General features: G+C 46.0%; 1 protein-coding gene across 1 annotated transcript in view; it reads right to left on the bottom strand.

Annotated features, from left to right (window-relative positions):
* Nucleotides 1-19622, bottom strand: part of EXT2 (exostosin glycosyltransferase 2) — a 147287-nt gene extending 127665 nt beyond the window's left edge. The window contains exons 1-4 of the mRNA XM_030330822.1: nucleotides 19494-19622; nucleotides 8578-9143; nucleotides 7070-7159; nucleotides 655-771 (exon numbers count right to left, since the gene is read on the bottom strand). Coding sequence (XP_030186682.1) covers nucleotides 655-771; nucleotides 7070-7159; nucleotides 8578-9113 — 743 coding nt within the window. The 5' untranslated portion in view covers nucleotides 9114-9143; nucleotides 19494-19622. The remainder of the gene's footprint in view (nucleotides 1-654; nucleotides 772-7069; nucleotides 7160-8577; nucleotides 9144-19493) is intronic.
* Nucleotides 19623-21013: the final 1391 nt, after the last annotated feature.

The raw sequence follows: 21013 nt of genomic DNA, 5'->3' as shown, positions 1-21013 counted from the left end.
ACAGGCAGGTGATCAGTCTGATGAAAATAAGGAAAAAGACCTCCAGACAGTGGAGAGTATCTGCAACCCAGAAACACCGAGACAGCAAAGCTCATCCTGAGAAAAGAACTAAAAGGGGGGAAAAAAATCTAGAGACGGAGAGAGTGGTCACATGCCAGAGGGTCTTGAAAGACATTTTAAGGGATCTGGGCTTTATCCAAAGGGAAATGGGAAGTCAACAATCAGGTTGTAGGGGCAGCAAGACTAGAGGCAGGGAGACCCACCAGGGGTCCGTTTCCACAATCCACAGGAGAGATGACAGTAACCTGGTGTGCGGGGGAGCAGAGCAGATGGAGAAATAGGGCAGAGCTAAGACATATTTAGGAGGGAGAATCAATAGGACTTACTCTTCTGGTACAGGAAGTAAGGGAAGGAAGGAGTCAAGGACATCACAGCGATTCCAGATTGGAAAGCTGGGTACACAGCACGGTACATTCACCGAGCCAGAGAAAAGTGGAGGACAAACAGGACTGGGGGCGGGGGGCGGGGGGCAGGGGGCAGATGACAGACCCCAAGACACTGGCTTGTAACCGAGGCTTCAGCTGCTGTGATACCCAGCACGCGGAACCTGGTCAGCATCTCACAGCACACCCGGCTGAGCTGAATGCACCTTACCCCGGTCCTTTCTCTGGAAGCTCCACCTCAGCTGACAGCGGACTGTAGACGGGAATGCTGACATCGTAGCCTTGCCGGTAAGTCCATGTAGAAAAGCCACCACCAGCCAATAGAGCCCTGAAAGGAAAGGATTTCGTCAAACAATGAGAAAGGAAGGCCTTCATTCTGATAAGCTCTGTGAGAAGGGATAGAAGAATTGAGTCTTAATATTATCGTATCAACAAAAACTTGTCTACTGGCCCACTTTTCTATAAAGACACAGCGCTACGTGTTTTACACTCACGTCTCCTGGACATCAGCTGCATTCTATCCCTGAGTCATCGGCCTTCTTCTGGGGTCCTAGGTAGTCTTTCCTTATTTTCCATTTTATAAAACACATCACAGCCCAGAGGACACCCTCTGAACAGCCCCTCTGCCTCCCTATTCAGATCCCATTCGCCTCTCCCCAAAGTCATTCACAACATTCACGACAGCAGGAATAAACAATAGGTCTGCATGGGAAGACCGTCCGGGGCAGTCACTTACCCACCCTCTGGCCCAAATCTCAGGAGACAGTGGGCACAGAAAGCAGCAGTGACAGCCAAGTATCTGGTCCCATGCAACTGCTGCCCCAGGCAGGTCCTTCAGTGTCGTCCAAGAGCTGCGTGTGGATCATGTAGCCTCCACCAGCTCTCGCCATCCATTCCAGCTACTCAGTCCCCATTCAGGAAGCAAGAATCCAGGACGACCTTTACTGCTTCTCTTGCAGTTTGCATGTACTAGCTTTTATTCTCCTTAATTAGAAAGCTGTGAACACACTGCTTTAATTGGATCCAGCAAGTAGTACGGTGACACTTCATCAGAGAGAGGAAGCAGGTGTATATCACACCAACTTTGACTGTTACTCTGTCCCTGGGGCCCCAAACCCATCAAAATCACCTACTGGGGCAGAGTTTTGCCAGTTCCACGCACTGCACCATCTGAGCCAAAATGTCTGAGCTGAGAAACCACACTTTTTGCAATATTGATTGCTACCAATCCTTTCCCTGCCCTGATGACAGCCTACACTCCCTTCTAACATGACCAGTTTAAGTTCAAAGATTTTCCAACCACCCCTGGAAATCCCAATCTGTTTGTTTAAGCTTTATGAAACCAAGAATTGGTTAGTGAGGTAATGTGCAGGCTAAAAACCTCTCCAGCTGCCAGTCTACTCTGTAAAACTTAATGACTATCCTTAGTACCAACATACGGTCTTATTTTTCCTGATTAGCATTCAGTAATGAATCCATCCAACATGAGTTTGGGCCGGTTCCACAACAGCACGCGGACTGTATGGGGCCCCATGACCTACGCACAGAGAAACAAACATAGATCCAATATGGAGGCACCAGGCAGTCCAGGTAAGCCAGGGTGGTAGGTGGTTAGGTAATTACAGCCACAGCCCCAGAGGAGAGGGGAATGTGTATGTGGCAAGAAAGGAAGCAGGTGTGCATCACACCAACTTTTCCTATAATTCTGTCCCTGGGGTCCCAACTGTTACTCTGTTCCAGGAGAGTAGGGTGGGGGTTATGCACTGGTAGGAGGAAAGCATGCCATCTGAAGCATGGCTTACGTCACACATCATACACTCAAGATCTCCACTTGTGACCTCGGCAAGAGCCAGGATTGCAATTAGTCAAACAGACCTCACGCCAGCCCTGCTGCTGCTAAGACTGCAAGTCCCTATATCGTCTTCTGCCAAGCACTCCATAATATTATAATGGAGACAATACAGTAAGCTTCCCTTGCTTTACAGAACATGTGTTTTACATTGAGGGAAAAGCACAGTTCTGAAAAGCACATTCTGTTTTCCCATTATGTATCCCTAAAATCAGAGATCAGTTCCAAAGCTGCAAGAGAGTGAAGAGAAAACTTGCAGCTACACAAGTACTAATCTGATGATCAGACTCATGCCAGGCCAAGTGTTATGTCACTGAAAGTGTCCTCTAGCATTTTTAGCATGTGCCAAGCTTTTCTGAAGCTATAGGACAGCTCCTCTGTCACCAAGCCACCTGCTCGACTCACGCACTCCACCGTCCCCACTCTGATCTGTCCTCAGATGTTCCCCCAGCTTTCCTCCTATCTGAGTGTCGGCAGGGCCTAAACACAGTTCGTCTGCAAGGTCAACCTTTGCGTGTAATCAGGCCTGCAAATTCCTCAAATATAAAGCTTCAAATTTCGTAAAGAAAAAAAACAAAAACAAAAACAAAAACTGACCAATTCTATTAGTCATCCTTGCTTGTTTACTGAATCAAACAAACTGTAAAAACATATTTGAGACAAGCAGATCTGAACAATGGCTAGATATCTGGTGATATTAGATTCCTATTAACTTTTTAGGTGCAGAAATAGTACTATAGTTATATATATTTTTAAATCCCTTATGCAGAGATTCAAATGGAAATATTTATAGATAAAATGATACAATGTCTGGCATTTGCTTCTTGATAATCAGGTGGGGCAGGGGTAGGAGTACAGATGAATGGAGACCAGCCTCGAGATGACGATTACTAAAGCTGGACAGGGGCACACGGGTTCACTGTGCTAGTCTCTTTTATTTATTTTTTATTTTTATTTTTTTTTAGAGAGAGAGAGAAAGCACAAGCTGGAGGGAGGGACAGAGGGACAGAGGGACAGAGAGAGAGAGAGAGAGAGAGAGAGAGAGAGAGAGAGAATCTTAAGCAGGCTCCACACTCAGTGTGGAGCCATACACAGGGCCCAATCCAATGACCTGGGATCCTGAGCGGAAATCAAGAGTCGGATGCTCAAGTGACTGAGCCACTCAGGTGCCTCATCATCTCTTCTTTTATATAGGTTTGAAACTTTCCATAACAAGTTAAATAAAGCCCACACAAAGTGGAAATGTGTGAGAGATACGTGCAAAGAAACGATAATAAAAATCCAGGGTAGTAATAATATTACAGAACATATATGAAAAAACAAAGATTAGTAAAGTAAGGCATTGAAGAGGTATAATTTGCTCCCACTTAAAATGGGTGTATACAGAGGTGACTGGGTGGCTCAGTCGGTTAAACCACTGACTCTTGATTTTGGTTCAGGTCATGATCTCATGGCTCGTGAGTTTGAGCCCTCTGTTGGGCTCTGTGCTGACAGCATGGAGCCTGCTTGGGATTCTCTCTCCCTCTCTCTCTGCCCCTCCTCCATTCATGCACGTGCACGTACTCGCTCTCTCTAAATAAACATACATACACACATGAAGTGGGCATATATACCGGGGCACCTGGGTGGCTCAGCCAGTTGCACGTCCAACTCTTGATTTCCGCTCAGGTCATGATCTCACAGTTCAGTTGGTGGGTCTGAGCCCCACATCAGGCTCCATGCTGATAGTGTGCAGCCTGCTTGTAATTTTCTCTCTCTTTCTCCCTCTAGCTCTCTCTCTCTCTCAAAAAAAAATAAAGAAAACTTTAAAAAATGGGTGTCTTGGGGCGCCTGGGTGGCACAGTCGGTTAAGCGTCCGACTTCAGCCAGGTCACGATCTCGCGGTCTGTGAGTTCGAGCCCCGCGTCGGGCTCTGGGCTGATGGCTCAGAGCCTGGAGCCTGTTTCCGATTCTGTGTCTCCCTCTCTCTCTGCCCCTCCCCCGTTCATGCTCTGTCTCTCTCTGTCCCAAAAATAAATAAACGTTGAAAAAAAAAAAAAATTTAAAAAATGGGTGTCTCACACACACACACGTTTATGTATAAACCCATAGGAAAAAGGCTAGAAAAAATACATAGTACTTAATTATCTTTCGGTAAGGGAGTGAAAATAGAGGAGGGTTTGAAAGCATATTTTTATATTTCACTCTTTATACACTTGCATATTGTTACAATCTTATACAAAGAAAGTATACGTTATCAGGTATATCATGTGTCGGATCTTTAAAAATTGAAAGAGAAATAAAGACAGATTTAAGCAGCACGAAAGATTATATGCTGAGAAGACATTTCCTTCTGTCCTGTTCCTTGCATTTCCCTGGGTCAAATCATTCTCAAATAATCACACCTATGACCTTAGACTTTAGGAGACCCTAAGAAACAGTCTAATCTAGGCTGCCTGCTTTCTAATTTCCAAATAACCTGATACGCAGCTCCTGCTAAAACCAGTGTATATTCATGGTTCTTGCTTCCTCTGAATCCAGGAGCAAGGACAAATGATAAGAAAAACTAACAAAAACTCTGCTCTTCCTTCCTTCCAGAAGACCACCCAGGTCTCAAAACGCAATTTCCCATGTGCAGAGATAAAGGAAGACTAAACAGTGATTCATTACTTGCTATAGGATTGCCATAATCGCTTACAAAAATACATGCACAGGGAAAAAGATTTAACCTTCCTGATCCTTAACACCTAAGCACTAGCAGGAACTCAACCTTCTTCCTGACCACTTGACACTTTCCTGCAGAGACATGAAACCCCATTTCATATGTGCACTTGATAAAAATAAAATCCTTCTCCCATGCAAATACATATACCAAAATGTCAGCAAAAAGTGCAACGTCCTATATAGAAATAAGGCCTTCTCTATCAAAAATAAACAATTAAAAAAAAAGGGGGGAGGGGGCGCCTGGATGGCTCAGTCAGTTAAGCATCCAACTTTGGCTCAGGTCATGATCTCGCAGTTAGTGGGTTCAAGTCCTGCATCAGGTTCTGTGCTGACGGCTCAGAGCCTTGGAGCCTGCTTCAGATTCTGTGTCTCCCTTTCTCTCTGCCTCTGCTCGTTCTCTCTCTCTCTAAAATAAATAAACATTAAAAATTAAAAAAAGAAAGAAAGAAAGAAAGAAAGAAAGAAAGAAAGAAAGAAAGAAAGACCTTCTCAAAATAAACCCAAAACAGCAGGTAGAGACACTGCCTTCCTAACAGCTTTTTCTCCCCTTCTCTGTTCCCTAAAGTATTTCTCTTTCCCCGAGCAACCAAATCCATAAAACAGTAGCCCACTCAGGTGTGGCTGGGGCTGAGGGCCAAACTAGGGCTCACCTTGTGTTCGGCTGGTTTCTACTGAATGTGTGTGGCCTGACTGCCCTCTATCGACCAAAATGGTTCCTACACCAAAGGTGAAGAGTGGTCCTGGAGTGTAGGTCTCTTGTAGCATTAACAGTATTTCCAGATAAAAACACAACACTGACCCTATATAATCACATAAAGCAAAAAGAGCTTGGGTTTAATTTTCCAGGGAAAAGTAGTGTTAAGTGCAGATTTTCACAAATGACAACAGTGTCAGCCTCCGGGAAGCTGACAGCATGGCTGGCCTCGGGTTACTCTCTAACCTTTGCCAGTAACAATCACTTTAAGAATTAAATATCAACCATAATAAAATTACTTTTAAGTGAGTTTTACTTAAGTTTACAACAATCCTGTACCTTGAGCACTGCCCAGGAGCCCTACCCTGGGCCTAACATTTCTGCTCTCCTCAAAGCCTTGAATCAAGTACCAGGAGAGGAAGGCCAAGCGGACCTCATTCCCAAGACTTCCAGGAAGCCTCCAGCCCAAGGGGTTCAGCCGCTGTATGAAAGGGCTGACGAGTACAGTACGTGAACTGAGAATCATAATCATGCGATCTCGGCCACCCCGTAACATAAGTGCTGTCAGGAAGGCTTCATCAGGAAGAAAGGAAGGCAAGAAATGGGTGGGGGCAAGGAGGGGAGGGAGGAAGGAAGAGTCCCACTGACTTAGGCAATGGAAAGTAAATGACAACCAGACTGCCCCCACCCTGTCCTCCGACGTGACGGGCTGTGGGTGTCACTTTCACACCTCCGCACCCCCTTCCCACAGTGAGCTGTGGCTCCACTTTTGGCAAACGCTCCCAAATTCAGACAGAGCACACACAAGCCAATCATGAACCCGGTCTTGGGGGTGGGGGTGCAGCATTAAGGACAGCATAAGTCAGACCGAGAAAAAAAGACAGTTTTTTAAAATGCGATGCTACAGGGGCACCTGGGTGGTGCAGTCACTTAAGCCTCCGACTCTTGATCTCAACTCAGGTCATGAGCTCACAGTTCATGGGTTCGGGCCCCACATCAGACTCTGTGCTGATGGCGTGGAGCCTGCGTGGGATTCTGTTTCTCCTTCTCTCTGCCCCTCCCCCATTTGTGTGCACATTCTCTCTCAAAATAAATAAATACACAAAAACTTTTTATAAATAAATAAATACACTAACTAAAATGCAATGCTACAATGGAAGTTCTGGTCGGTTCAACACAACAGATTTAAGTAGGTCAGGTCTCACTACTTCTAGGTCCTGAGGAGGTAAATGCCAAGGGCATTTTTTTTAATTTAACAAACAATTCTGATGACACAGTCCGTCCCACTAGGCTTAGAAAATGACTTCACAGGAAGGAAAGGGTCTTGTATTTCCTTGATCCTCAGAAACCCCTCACAGGGACAACTCCAAATACAGTTACCTGTCTCTGGGGACATCCAGCGCTGTGTTATAATCGGGGGGACCTCCAGGCAACATGTTGAACAGCAGGTGGTTTGTACCTCGATCCCACCTATTAAAAAATTATACATGTAGGGGAATTCACATGTCAACTCCCAAGAAACAAATACAAGGGTCAGTTACTGAATGACAAGCAGCAAATATCCCCAACCCAAAATAGGCCCACTTCTCGGGTGTGCAAAGTGAATTCCTAGAAATCCCAAGAGGACATCCCAGGCCACCCTGGTTCCTCAAAAGAAAAACATGGGTGGATGTTTACTTGAAGTTTGTCCACTACAGAAGTGCCCATGATTAGGACAACCTGAAAACTATCTGAATGTGCACCATCTGGTTAAAGAAACAAAAAAATATATAAAATATATAACGATGGCTTAAATACAGAATGGGATGTGTAAAATGGAATGCTATACAACTCTTAAAATTATATAGTAAAAGAATATGAAATTATTTGGAAACAGATTCATAACATATCAGGGGAGAAAGCGTAAGAATATATAATGTGTAATCCCTTGACAAAATGTATATGTACACTGAGGTATGCATATATTTTATACAAAAATGAATATTACACACATATGTATTTATTTTTTATACAAAAGTGACTGGAAGGGGCACCTGGGTGGCTCTGTCGGTTGAGCATCTGACTTTAGCTCAGGTCATGATCTCGTGGTTCGTGAGTCCGAGCCCCCCTTCAGGCTCGCTGCTGTCAGCCTGTCAGCATAGAGCCCGCTTCAGATCCCCTGTCCCCCAATCTCTCTGCCCCTGCCCTACTCGCACTCTCTCTCTCAAAAAACAAATAAAATGGGGCGTCTGGGTGGCTCAGTCGGTTGAGCGTCCGACTTCGGCTCAGGTCATGATCTCGCGGTCTGTGAGTTCGAGCCCCGCGTCAGGCTCTGTGCTGACAGCTCAGAGCCTGGAGCCTGCTTCGGATTCTGTGTCTCCCTCTCTCTCTGCCCCTCCCCTGCTCATGCTCTGTCTCTCTCTGTCTCAAAAATAAATTAAAAAGTTAAAAAAAATTTAAAAAAAATAAATAAATAAAATAAAACATTTTTAAAAAAGTGACCGGAAACTAACATCACAGCAGCATCACGGAACAAACCTTACGTTCTTCTTTTTGCTTCCTTGTATTTTCAGACTTTTTACAGTGAACATGTATTGTGTAAGTAACAAAGAGGGAACATTTAAGCATAAAAGGAAAGGTGTGGGAAGATAAGCCATCCTTAGATTCTAAACTCTGAGATGCTGAGAGCCCACAGCAATAGCACTGATGGCCAACTGCTTCTCACTGGAACACAGGCCAGGTGCTTATGGCGTTGGCCTCGTCCCCCAAGTCAGTCACTCACACGCATGCCCTCCCTCGAGCAAAGAGACAGCAGCTGGAGCCAGATCAAGAGAAGAACCACTCCCTCTCCCTGGCCTTCCCTTTAGTTCCCCAAGGACTGCGCTCCCGTCTGAGAAAGTACTAGCTACCTAGAGAGCTGGGCCAAGGCTTGTGCTGTCTCCTTAATGCGGAGCGTGTTCTGGTTAAGTACGTCGATGGACGGGACGAACAGGCAGGCGCGGCTGATGTCATCGGTGTAGTAGTCACTGTCAGAGATGGCCGTGAGCAGTTCGTTATACTCCCGGGAGATGGTGTTGCTGACTGGGACACCAAAGTCATCCACGTACTTCTTCAGAGAGTAGATGTACACCTTGATTTTGTTCTTTGGGTTGAAGCCACAGCGGTAGACGTCAAAGCACGTGTGCATCCTGCAGCTGAGATCGCCCCGCTCGGGGATGGGGCTGTCGGCGGGCAGCCTGACCACCGGCACGTCCCGGACGCTGCGCTTCTCCACGCTCCAGTCGCTGGAGGACTCGATGGAATGCGGCCAGAACTGGAACATGCCAGTGGCAATGAGGCCCAGGAGGACAATGGAGAAGAGGGTGATGTAGTAGATTCGGTGCTTGCTCTTCATTCTTGGGATGAGGGCAGGACCCCGGATATTGTACTTGACCGACGCACACATAATGACACAGGCAGCCTCTTCCTCACGCTCCTAGTTCCAGGGGGAGAAACGAGAAAAATGAAGTCTTTAGGGGGGCAAATGACTTAGTATACCTATTTCTTTCCCTAAAGTGATTTGATGAAATAACGAAAGGGATTTTTGACCCTTCTTATAAACATAGACAAATATATATTTGTGCATTAAATGCTACATGACATATTTAATACTACACATACTAAACATAAATATTGATAAACATAAAAAGAGAACTATAACTATAGCCTATAATTATACATACAAGGAAAGCATTAAGTGGTACATGTGTGGGGCCTAGGAAGAAGGGCTCTGACCAAGGAAGAAAAATCAAAAGGAGAATAGCTAGATAGTTGTTTTGCTTTGTTTTCTCTAACACTTGCCCAATAGAAACTGATGCTTCATCTAGACAAGCTGACTCTTGGTTATTCTAAAATCTGCTTTCATTCACTTACCCAAGCAGCCAGCCCCGGGTGAGCAGGCACCCACCATGCACTGTGCAGGAAACGAGGAGGAAAGCAAAGGCCCCACCTCATGGGAACAGATATTCCACTGGGGGAGGTAAGGCAAAACTCTAACAAAATGCCAAATGTAAAAATATCACTAGGAAAGTATCAATGAAGTGTCAAGGGTTGTTAGAGAAGAAAAGATTAATCTTTAAGTAAAATACACATTGGTGCTGCTGCTTCATAATGAAGGTGACAGATGACACGCTCGGATAGAAGGAAGGAATGAAGAAGAGCACAGGGAGACCGGGAGGAGGGAAAGAAGGCTCAATGTGGTGGATCGATTTCCAAAGATTGGTGCCAGCAATCTACATCTTTGAGGGTGCGTGCTGCTTTTCCCATCAAAAGGCAGAATGTGAATCTGGGCTAGCCTCGTGACTTGCTCTGACCAAGAGAATGTGGCAGAAGTGACATTCGAGGGCTTCTGAGCTCAGGCCTTAAGAGACTCCACAGCGGCTGCTTTTGTCCTCTGGGACTCCGGCTGCCACACCGCAAGGAAGCTGGGCTCCCAGCTGAGGGCAACTGCAGGGAGACCCCAGTGGAAACTCTGTGGAACAGGTAAGAACCAACCCCAGAATCTGGAGCAAATCCATGGTTGTTACTGGCATTTAAGCCACAACACTTGGGGTTGGTTTGTCATACGGCAATACGTAAATGAAACAGCCAATAACCATCGCTGACTGATAGAAAATTCTTAGTCCTCAACTGAAAAGACAGACTTTCCTTGTAGATCACAACTTAGGATCCTTACCAGACAAACCTGCCCCATCCGATGCCTAGATACTGTAGGGAGGGCAGAGCCACGTGGGTGGCACCACGCCTCACAGACCCACGAGGTTACTGCAGTAAGCTACTGTGGCATGCCAAGTGTCAAAGTCCCAGCCTATGAAATGGCCTCATTCCACTCACTGGTCTTGCAGAAAAGCTATTAATAAAAAGGGAAAATAACTGAGGAGTCCACAGACCATCGCAAAGGTTAACAGCCATTTTTACTTTGGCTAAATGGAGCTCTCCCCAGCTGCTGCCCAGACCACAAAACTGCCCCCTGCCCAGCTAGCTGAATACCGCCAAGCTTTGAATGCTGTAACCCTTATCAGCTTTTTGGGCAAAATGTAAATAGTCATGAACGACTTCAACTCCCATCTCTTGAGACCATGAGTTAGAACCTAGAAAATTTGCTGGTCACAGACTGATGCACGAAAGTGCACACATTTTAAGCTCAAAAATTAGCATCGTTGGGGAATATACATCAGTCATCCAATATATACTCATTGGGTCCAGGAAGATGGGAGTGATTTCACTTTTTCTGCCATTCTAACAACCAGTTTGCCCCTACTCCCTACCACTGCCAGCCCCACCCCCCCCACCCCCCACCTCCCCACCCCCCCACCCCACCTCCCCCCCCCGCCCCCGGAGCTTTCTTGCCACACTCTTGGGTCTCTGCGCGACTTAGAAGACAGGAAGTTTCAAGACAAATGTGTGCCAGGAGCCAGCTGCACGCTCCACGGCCTTCACTGCCGCAAGTTAGAACGTCCCACAGGCTCTCCAGGTGTATTTACAGCCTGAATCAGTGGTTCTCGAACACCCAACGGGTGAGAATCACAGAGACCGCTTGTTACAAAACAGTCCTTGGCCCCAGTGCGGGAGCTTTGTATTAGCAGGTCTAAAATAGGTTCATAGAATCTGTCAGTTTAGCAGGCTCCTCAGTGTTTATTTTGTGCAAACAGGTTTGAAGTCTTTACTGAAGTTAAACAAACCAATTTAACACAGTGGCTTTCAAGCTTTTTTTTTTTTTTAACTAAAACCTGCCATAAGAAATGCATTTTACATTTTATATTGACCCAGTACAGACACAGGTGTGTGCGTGTGTGTGTGTGTGTTTGTATTTGAAATAAAAGCTTGACAAAACATTTAATCTTAGTATACAGCACTAGCCATAGAATATGTAATGAATACTAAATTTTTTCCATTGTTATTCTACTGCTTTTAAAATTCTGGCCTTACCTACTAGATCAGTTCAATCAGCCAATAATTTAGACACCCATAGTTTAGAAAAAAACTGATTTCATATGTAACAAAAGTGGGATTAATGGAACAAAAATAGAATCCACACATGAGCTTACAAATGTTCACAAGTTACAGACTATGAGAAAGGCACTATCACAACAAAATAAACCTAAGTAGAAGGAAATAATAAAAACACAGTAATTAACTAACTAAACATAGCAGAAAGGATCAACAAAGCTAAAGTTTGCTTTTTTAAAAAAATGAATAAAATCGACATTTGATATAATTCTGGTAGGATTAATCAAGATAAAGAGAAAAAAGGCACAAATAAATATCTAGAATGAAAAGGGGAACATAACTCGAAATGCTGCCTGTATTTAAAAGATAAGATGATATCAATAAACTTACGCCAAGGTATTTGAAAACTTAGATGAACTAGAAAAATTCTTTAAAAATATAATTTCTTGGGGCACCTGAATGGCTCAGTCAGTTGGGCGTCCGACTTCGGCTCAGGTCATGATCTCATGGTTTGTGAGTTCGAGCCCCGCATCGGGCTCTATGCTGACAGCTCAGAGCCTAGAGCTTGCTTCAGATTCTGTGTCTCCCTCTCTCTGCCCCTTAGCCACTTACACTCTGTCTCTTGCATTGTCTCAAAAATAAACATTTAAAAAAAAATTTTAATATAATTTCCCCGGGGGCATCTGGGTGGCTCAAGTCAGTTGAGTGTCTGACTTCGGCTCTAGCCATGATCTCGCAGTTCATGAGTTTCAGCACAGAGACTGCTTCTGATCCTCTGTCCCCTTCTCTCTCTGCATTTCCCCCGTTTGTGCTCTCTTTCAAAAATAAATAAAACCTTAAAAAAATCACACACACACACACACACATATATATATATGTATTTAATTTATATATAAAATTTAATTTCCCAGGGCACCTGGGTGGCTCAGTCGGTTGGGGCATCTGACTCTTGATTTTGGCTCAGGTCATGATCTCATGGTTTGTGGGTTTGAGCACCACACTGGGCTCTGCGCTGACAGTGTGGAACCTGCTTGGGATTCTCTCTCCCCCTCTCTCTCTGTCCCTCCCCTGCTCATTCTCTCTCTCTCAAAATAAACATTTAAAAAAAAAAAAAAAATATATATATATATATATATAAAATTTTTTCAAGGAGAAACAGCAAACCTGAATATTTGTATAACATTAAAGAAATCAAATCAAAGGTTTAAAAATCTTCCTAGAAAGCAAATCCTAGGCCCAGAAGATTTCCCAAGTTTTACCACACATTCAAGAAATAATTCCAATTTTACACAAATAAGTTCCAAGTTCAGAAAAAAGGTGAAAACATTCCCCAGCTTATATTAGGAGACTAGTATAACCTTAATACCAAAATCTCACACAGGTGGATTTCAAGGTATGTCTGAGGGCTCCCCACAATCCTTTCAAAGGCTCTGAAGTGTTTTTATAATAATACTGGTAAGATTTTTTCACTTTCATTTTTGAGGCCATGTGATGCATGGTATTGCAAAGACTGCAGAAATAGGTATGAGAATCCAGCTGTCTTCTGATAAGTTTTTCCTAATATAATGAAAGATACCAACTCACAGATTCAAGATCTCAAGTCCAAGCAGAATATATACAAAGAAAACCCCACCTACGTATGTCAAAGTAAAACTACTGAAAAGAAAGCCAAAGAAAAATGTTAAAAGCGGCCAGAGGGGAGAAAAATCTACCCAAGGTAGATTAAAAAGCTACACATTACAGGCAAAACTATAAAATATTTAGAACAGAGATCTCTACGGCTTCTGAGCAGAGAATGATTTCTAAAACAAAATACAAAAAAGTGCAAGCCATAAAAAGATAAAATGATAAATTCTGTGTCACAATTAAGAATTTTTGTTCATCGGGTTGCCTGGGTGGCTCAGTTGGTTAAGCGACCAAGTCTTGGTTGCGGTTCGTGGGTACGAGCCCCATGTCGGGATCTGCACTAAAAGTGTGGAACCTGCTTGGGATTCTCTCTTCTCTTTCCCTCTCTCTCTCTGCCCTTCCCCTGCTCACTCGCTCTGTCTCCTCTCTCTCAATAAATAAACAGTTTTTTGTAAAAAAAAGGACACCATAAGTTAAAAGACAATCAATAAACTAGTAGATACCTGCAATACATATAACCAATAAAGACTAGCAATGAGAATAAAGAATGCCTACAAAACAAGAAAAACAAAACAAACAAAAAATAGAAAACCGGACAAAAGACAAACAGGAATTTCACAGAAGAGGAAACAAAACCAGCACGTCAACTTTTGAGAAACACGTTTAGTCTCATTAATCAGGGAAAGTACAACCACAATGAGACACCATCTACCCACGAGCGCAAGAAGTATAAGAATCAAACACACCACCCAGTGCTGGCAGGGACCTGGCACATCCTGGCAGGAATGTGAACAGGCTCCAGAGTCCCAGGTGGTCAGCATAAGGGCTGGAGAGAAGAGGAGCTAATGCTCCTGCGTTAGAGTCCTAGGCATCACAATTTGCATGCCCCCCGCCCCCCAAAAAAAGAACCAGAGACAAGGATGGGGGTGCAGGTCGTTTACTTACTTGGAAGGTGACCCCAGAAAGCCAGAGCAGCTATCAAGAAGAGAGAGGCAGGGAACCAGGGAAAGCCAATAAGAGGTGCGTGATTTAAGCCGGTCACTGCGGTGGGCAACAGGGACTCTAGGAGGGCTGGGAAGCCTTTAAGAATCATGTAGACTACACCTTCTGTCCCTCAGAAGGATGAGAGCCCAAGGCATTTATCTCCCAACTCCTGCACACTACTGCTTGAGGGTTGCCTGGTATTATTATCAGCTCATACTCTGTACTCAACAACCCCCAAAAGATCTGGATACTATCCTTTCTTTGATGTACGTCAGTCTGATACACAGCTGCAGTTTCTTGAGGAAGGACTGTCTATATTTGCAGGGATGCTGCAAAGTCCTCTTCAAAGAGATGCAGCCTCCCTCTCAGTACATAGGACATGGGTCTGAGCTCATGTCGGAAAACAGGATTTTTCCATTGCAACAGCTGACATCAGGCTTCTATTTGCCCACTCTTGGGTTGTTGTTTTTTTCGGGGGTTTTTTTCTGGTAAAACAAGTCAAGCGATACCCTAGTTGGCCGCCCATCTATACTGCCCTCAAGAATACCATACTCTAGGGGCGCCTGGGTGGCGCAGTCGGTTAAGCGTCCGACTTCAGCCAGGTCACGATCTTGCGGTCTGTGAGTTCGAGCCCCGCGTCGGGCTCTGGGCTGATGGCTCAGAGCCTGGAGCCTGTTTCCGATTCTGTGTCTCCCTCTCTCTCTGCCCCTCCCCCGTTCATGCTCTGTCTCTCTCTGTCCCAAAAATAAATAAACGTTGAAAAAAAAAAAAAAAAAGAATACCATACTCTAGGGGCACCTGGGTGGCTCAGTCAGTTGAGCATCTGACTTCGGCTCAGGTCACAATCTCGTGGTTCACGAGTGGGCTCTGTGCTGACAGCTCAGAGCCTGGAGCCTACTTGACCTTCTGTGTCTCCCTGTCTCTCTGTCCCTCCCCACCTCGTACCCTGTCTCTCTCTCTCTCTCTCTCAAAAATAAATGAAACGTTAAAAAAAAAATTAAAAAAAAAAAAGAAGACCATACTCTTTTAGCATCACAGAAGACACATAGGTTACGATTTGGGCCTTATATCCCACTATGAGTATTGGTCTAGCATGTCACTGATGGTTAGTGCCACCACCTCTGCTACTTCAGAATCCTATCATGCTCACAGATCCTCAGGAAGCCAATTCCATGTCACACCTTCTGGAGTCAATTCTGGCCCGCAGGGGACAACCAACACCATGCTTCTCAAAGATGCTGGCCTCCTCTGGGTGTCCACGTTACCAGAGAGAAGGGAGTGAGCCCTCCTGGGAACACCAGCCTCAAGCAATAAATCAATTTCAAGTCTCCACTTCCCTATGCCCCCGATAACTTCCTCAACACCTGCCAAGACAGCTCTGGCGTCTCCACCTCCTTTACCATAGGCCAGGCCCTACCGGCACCACTGACATTCTGAGCCAGGTCATCCTTTCCTGCGGGGAGGCAGAAACAACCCCCAGTTGTGACGACCCACCACATATCCGGATTGCCAAACATCCCCCGGGGAGGCCAAGTCACCCCTAGCTGAGAAAAAGTGGTGCCGATCACTGTCACGTTCAAGTTTCAAGGAATCTGTCCAGCAGATTGGCTCCAGTTGCTCTTGCAGGATCATTAAATCCTGAATCCTGAGGGAACACTCCCAAAGCAACACAGCCTGTCCCAAGCGGCTTTACAGGCCACCACTAGCCCGCTCTTCACCTAGCGACCTCCAGACTCACTCCCACGCGTGCGCCCCCAGCTCCTGCTCCTGCCTGTGAGCCAGCTCATTCGGTACAAAAGCTATTTCTCCAGTAGCAGGGACTGTCCTTGCCCACTTGGGCAATGCTGAGATCTGGTGAAGGGGGAGGCAGATCTTGAGGAGGATATATACCATCCTGCAAGGCAACGGCCTTAAGCGAGGTCTTTGCAGAGTGTCCGAAAAGCAATGGATCCTTCCGCCGGCCCAGGGGATCCAGGGAAACCTGGGGCTTCAAAGTTCTCGGCGCTTCTACCAAACATCTCCACCCTGGTCTCACCCGGTCTTGCTTTAGCAGCGGCCGCCTGCCAAGGCTGTGCATTCGGCCTCCCCTGCAGTTCTGCCATGATGATGATTAAGCTCTGGGGCTGATTTTCAACAGCCTGCCCTCCAGCTGCAGGAGATGCCGCCACAGAGCCTTCTGTCGCTCACGGTGTATCCTGAGTTGGTATCTGGCTGACGTGAGCCAGACCTTACCTCAAGGCTCCCGGGAAGAAGGCAAGAGACAGCCAACTCCGCCGGCCTTATCATTACCGTTGTCCACATGCTGCTCAAGTGTTAGAGCCACCGTAGTAGCCACTGCTTCCCCTTCTACCTGAATCGCATCCCTCCCACCGCCGGCAAGTCACGTAACTGTGATGCCAGAGAGTACCAATGGTTCCCAACACCAGCAGAGGGGTCCTCGCTGCCATCTGACGGTGAAGGGTTCCAGTTTCACAATACTATTCTCATCAGGGCTGGCTTTCTAGAGCCACTTCTCGTACCATCTGTCTTCAGTTTATGTTCTGCCAAACTAAGAAAAAAAAAAAACAAAAAACTTGAAAGCAGGTAGCTGGCAGAAGGGGAGTCCACAGAGCCAGAGTGAGGGACAAAGGAGAGGAGTCAGGGAAGGACAGAAAGCCATCAGGGTTACCGCACTGAGCTGGGAAATGGGCTTCTGTCCTCTGCAGAAGGATCCATCTGTGGGACTATATAGAACACACCTCCGAACTGTCTCTTTAAAGGATCAGAAGCTATGGCATTTAGCCACTGGAGCCCATCCCCCAGTGGCTGAGGGCTATTCCAAGATATAAACTCACATTTCCAAGGTATGCCCTGCACAGGCTAAGCGAGCTCCCACAAGTTTTTGCCAAATAGCTAAGAGATACGGTGAGTGCTTGAGGTAGAATAAAAACTATTTTAAAATGAGGGGGAAAGTCTTAAATGAAAAAGGAAAGGAAAGGATGAGAGATAGAGCGAAAAAGTCCCTTACTCAGTGGTGTTTCAGAAACAGAGAACCTTCTTGGTGAGCATCCACGCACCTTTTACTGACCTCATCACAGTATCTGCCACGTTATATAAAATATTTGCAAGTCTGGGGCACCTGGGTGGCTCAGTCGGTTAAGCATCCAACGTCGGCTCAGGTCACGATCTCACAGTCCGTGAGTTCGAGCCCCGCATCAGGCTCTGTGCTGACAGCTCAGAGCCTGGAGCCTGCTTCGGATTCTGTGCCCCCCCCCTCTCTCTCTGCCCCTCCCCTTGCTCATGCTCTCTCTCTCTCAAAAATAAATAAACATTTAAAAAAATAAAAATAAATAAATATTTGCCAGTCTCTTCTACTGGTTGTCATGTTCTTGCAGTCAGTTTCCACACACTGAAGCTCAGAAAGATGTATTCCCCAAAACCATCATCCACGAGAACAAGTAATCATCTTTCCATCCAAAGAGGACACTCACTACCACCACCATGTCCAAAGCTCCTGATGCTGAGCTTCTCTGAAGACAACAGACTGAAAGGAGGCTTCTGCTAAGTAATGTTCCATGTAATACCAGAACCCAGATGAAACAAGAATTTCATAACTAAGCCCTACAAACTTCATCTTCCTTAAAACATATCAAACCTGTCCCTGCAAAACACTGGAATCATCTGGCTAGCTGTCAAGCACTGACTCACTGGAAAAATCTTTTAACTCCACTCTAATGTCACGATGAGCTGCATTTTCTGTTCCTGGAATTATTTATTCCTAAAATTTGCCTGAAAAACCCTTTCCTTGGTGCTTCGGGCTATATCCAATCCACTTAGTCCAATGCTTTGAGTCACAATCCCCGGTCTTAACCTTTTTAGAAAAGCCCTCACAACTGAACTCCCAGGGCCACTGCTACACTGGAACTCAACCCAACAGTGCCTGAAAACAAAGGAACCAAATATTAGCAAAGGTAGGAAAATTTGCAATTCACTGCCTTACCTGATAGGGTCCTTTATAATTAAAGCTATATTATGGCTAGCCATCCCTAAAAATGGTGAAATTTTCAAGGGGGAATAAAAAGTGCTTCTTTGTGGGAATTATAATACAGTGCATACACTAACTAATAACTAAACTTTATTGAGGACTTACTACATGCTACAATCTGTTTTAAGCATTTTGTATTAATTTAATCTTTCTAACAGTGCCACCTGACAAGCTATTATTATCCTCATTTTACAGACAGGGAAAGTGCAACGGGAAGCATAAATAACTTGCACGATGTCACAAAACTAGAAAATGCCAAGGCTAGGATTTGGAGGATGGTAGTCTGGCTCTGGAGCCTGAGCTCTCAAACCCCATGCCTCCCCTAATTACCTTTAACACCCTAGATTAGATCTACCTTTTTCACTCAATTAGCAAAGCCAGCATAACTTGACGGACCCAAACCTATCCATACCCAGCATATGCAGCCAAAAGGCTTAAGTCAGCGGAAGTGAGAAATGCTGGAAACTGACTCATATACTACCGCGAATAGCCTGTGAGCCCTGAAATTTACAAACCAAGTCCAATGTAAGTCCTTAGAGCACTCAACTGACTTCCAAGAATTAAAATTGGCATGTTTCTATTTCAAGGAATCTTCAGACAAGGAGCAAGTCAAGGACGCTTCCAGATTAGCAACTCCCAGTAAGTTACACCAAGCAATCATGTGAATCTTGAAACTGTACACACAGATCTGGTTCCCACCGCCAGTAGTAAACCTCCAAACGCCTCTGAGCTTCGAGCAGATGCCCAAACTCAGGGCATCTTTGGCCACCTTCCCCACCAGTCTTTCCGCGCACCAGAACCTGCCGGGATGCCACAGGCCACGGGAGAGCCCAGCGCTCCAGAAGGCGTCGCGTACGGAAGCAGATCTCCGCAGCTCGCGGGACGGAGGTGGCGGCGGGATGGCAGAGGTCACCGCGCAGGATGGGCCCTCTCTTTTCGGGGTCCGGAAAGAGAGGAAAGGGGCCGGCGGGGTAGGCGTGGGCAAGGGAGACAGGTGGGCACCCAAGCGCGGGGCGGGCCAAGGGAGCGACGAGAAGGCGGTGCGGAAATCAAAGCGGACTCCCACAGCTGGAGAAGTAACGAGCGGCCCCGGCGGGGGTGGGGTCGCCTCTCACCGCCTTCAGGCCTCCGCGCGGCCCGCGGTTCCCGGCGGCCCGGCCCGACTCTGCCGCTGCCACCGAGGCCCTTCCGAGCCGCGCTTACCTCGGCCACGGTTGCCTCCCGCTCGGCCCCGCGCTCGGTCACCGGCGCATGCCGCGGGGCGCGGGCCACGGCCGCCCAGGAGGAATCGCGCCGAGTCGCCGGCCGCCACCGCCGGGTCTGCGCAAGCGAGCGGGGAGCGAGGCGCCAGCGACCGGGCTTGGTGACGCCTGACACCGAGCTCACTGCGCATGCGGGAGCGGCCGGGCCCACGCCCCCTGCTGGACAGGAGGAGTCAGGGCACCGCTTAGGATGTCTCCCAGGCAGGCACGCGCAGCTCAGGCTCTGTCCTGAAACTCGCACGCAAAGACCCGCAGGCTCATAATCAAAGTAACTGCAGACCCAAGTAGCTACGCACCGTGCTTCACTTACAAAACTGACACAGACGTAAACGTTTTATTACAATCAGCACTGGCGAGCGTGCAGATTCCCGGAGGACAATTTGGCAGTATCCATCAAACGTGAAATGCCCGCAACCTTTGCCCCTCCAATCCCTCTGTGTGGATTTTACCCCACAGGTATTCTCAACAACGTTTACCAGAATTACTCATTACAGCATTGTTCCTAAGAATACCTGAAAACCGGAGGCCGGCAAAATAAACTATGAAAGAAGTTATGATTAGAATAGAATCATGTGAGAATGCGTATAGATGTCGGTATAGAAATAATCTCGAAGGTGTGTTAATATGAAAGCGTGCTCTACACCGGTGAGCAAGTATGATCCCTTTTCTGTAAAATATATTTACATGCAAAAACAGGAGAGAGAAACTGTACATGTAGATGTTTATATTCAAGCGTATGTACAATATTTTTTTTTGGAAGGAATCCAAGAAGCGATGAAGACTTTTGCGGGCGGAGTAATTATGAAGGTAGAAATGGGGGAAAGAGATTGTTTTGTTTTCTGTATTATTTATATGATCTGGCCTTATACAGGCACAGTAAAACCCGTCATAAGGCATAAGTGGAGTCTAAAAAATTAAATCAAAATGCAGAGTGATGTTATTGAGAGGTTAATGAGATGACCCCATTGAGCTTGTGTAGTTTACAGGTAACTGGCGATCCATTTTAGGCCCAGCTATCCCTTAGCGCCACCTGGTGGACGTTGTCCCTTACAGCTTCAATATTCATGGGAATGTTTCCGAGTCCAGAGACTGGGGCTTCCCGCAGCAACAGTGATTCCGTGGATATTGTGAGTTAATGTCTGCTTGTCACAGATCCAGGGAGACTGGGTTGAGAATGTTCTGGAGATGGGAAACCCACATTTTCTTCTCCACATCCGAGAGAGTATTGCTCTGCTATCCAAGTCCACATCTTCCCCAAACCATAGGAAATTTAGCACAGGTACATACACCCCATTTGATAAATGGAAAGATGGAAAATATTTTTTCTTCTTTGTCTTCCTCTGAATTAAATATATCTATAGTATATATGCTTTTCATTAATCATTATTCGTCCATTAAATGAGGACTTTCTGTGTTAAAGGCCTGTGATAGGCTCAGCCTCTGAGGAACCTATCTTATTTA

The sequence above is a fragment of the Lynx canadensis genome, chromosome D1 (assembly GCF_007474595.2).
Source record: "Lynx canadensis isolate LIC74 chromosome D1, mLynCan4.pri.v2, whole genome shotgun sequence".
In the NCBI taxonomy this organism is placed as follows: domain Eukaryota; kingdom Metazoa; phylum Chordata; class Mammalia; order Carnivora; family Felidae; genus Lynx; species Lynx canadensis.
The sequence above is the reverse complement of the archived record's forward strand: the minus strand, read 5'-3'. Positions and strand labels throughout refer to the sequence as shown.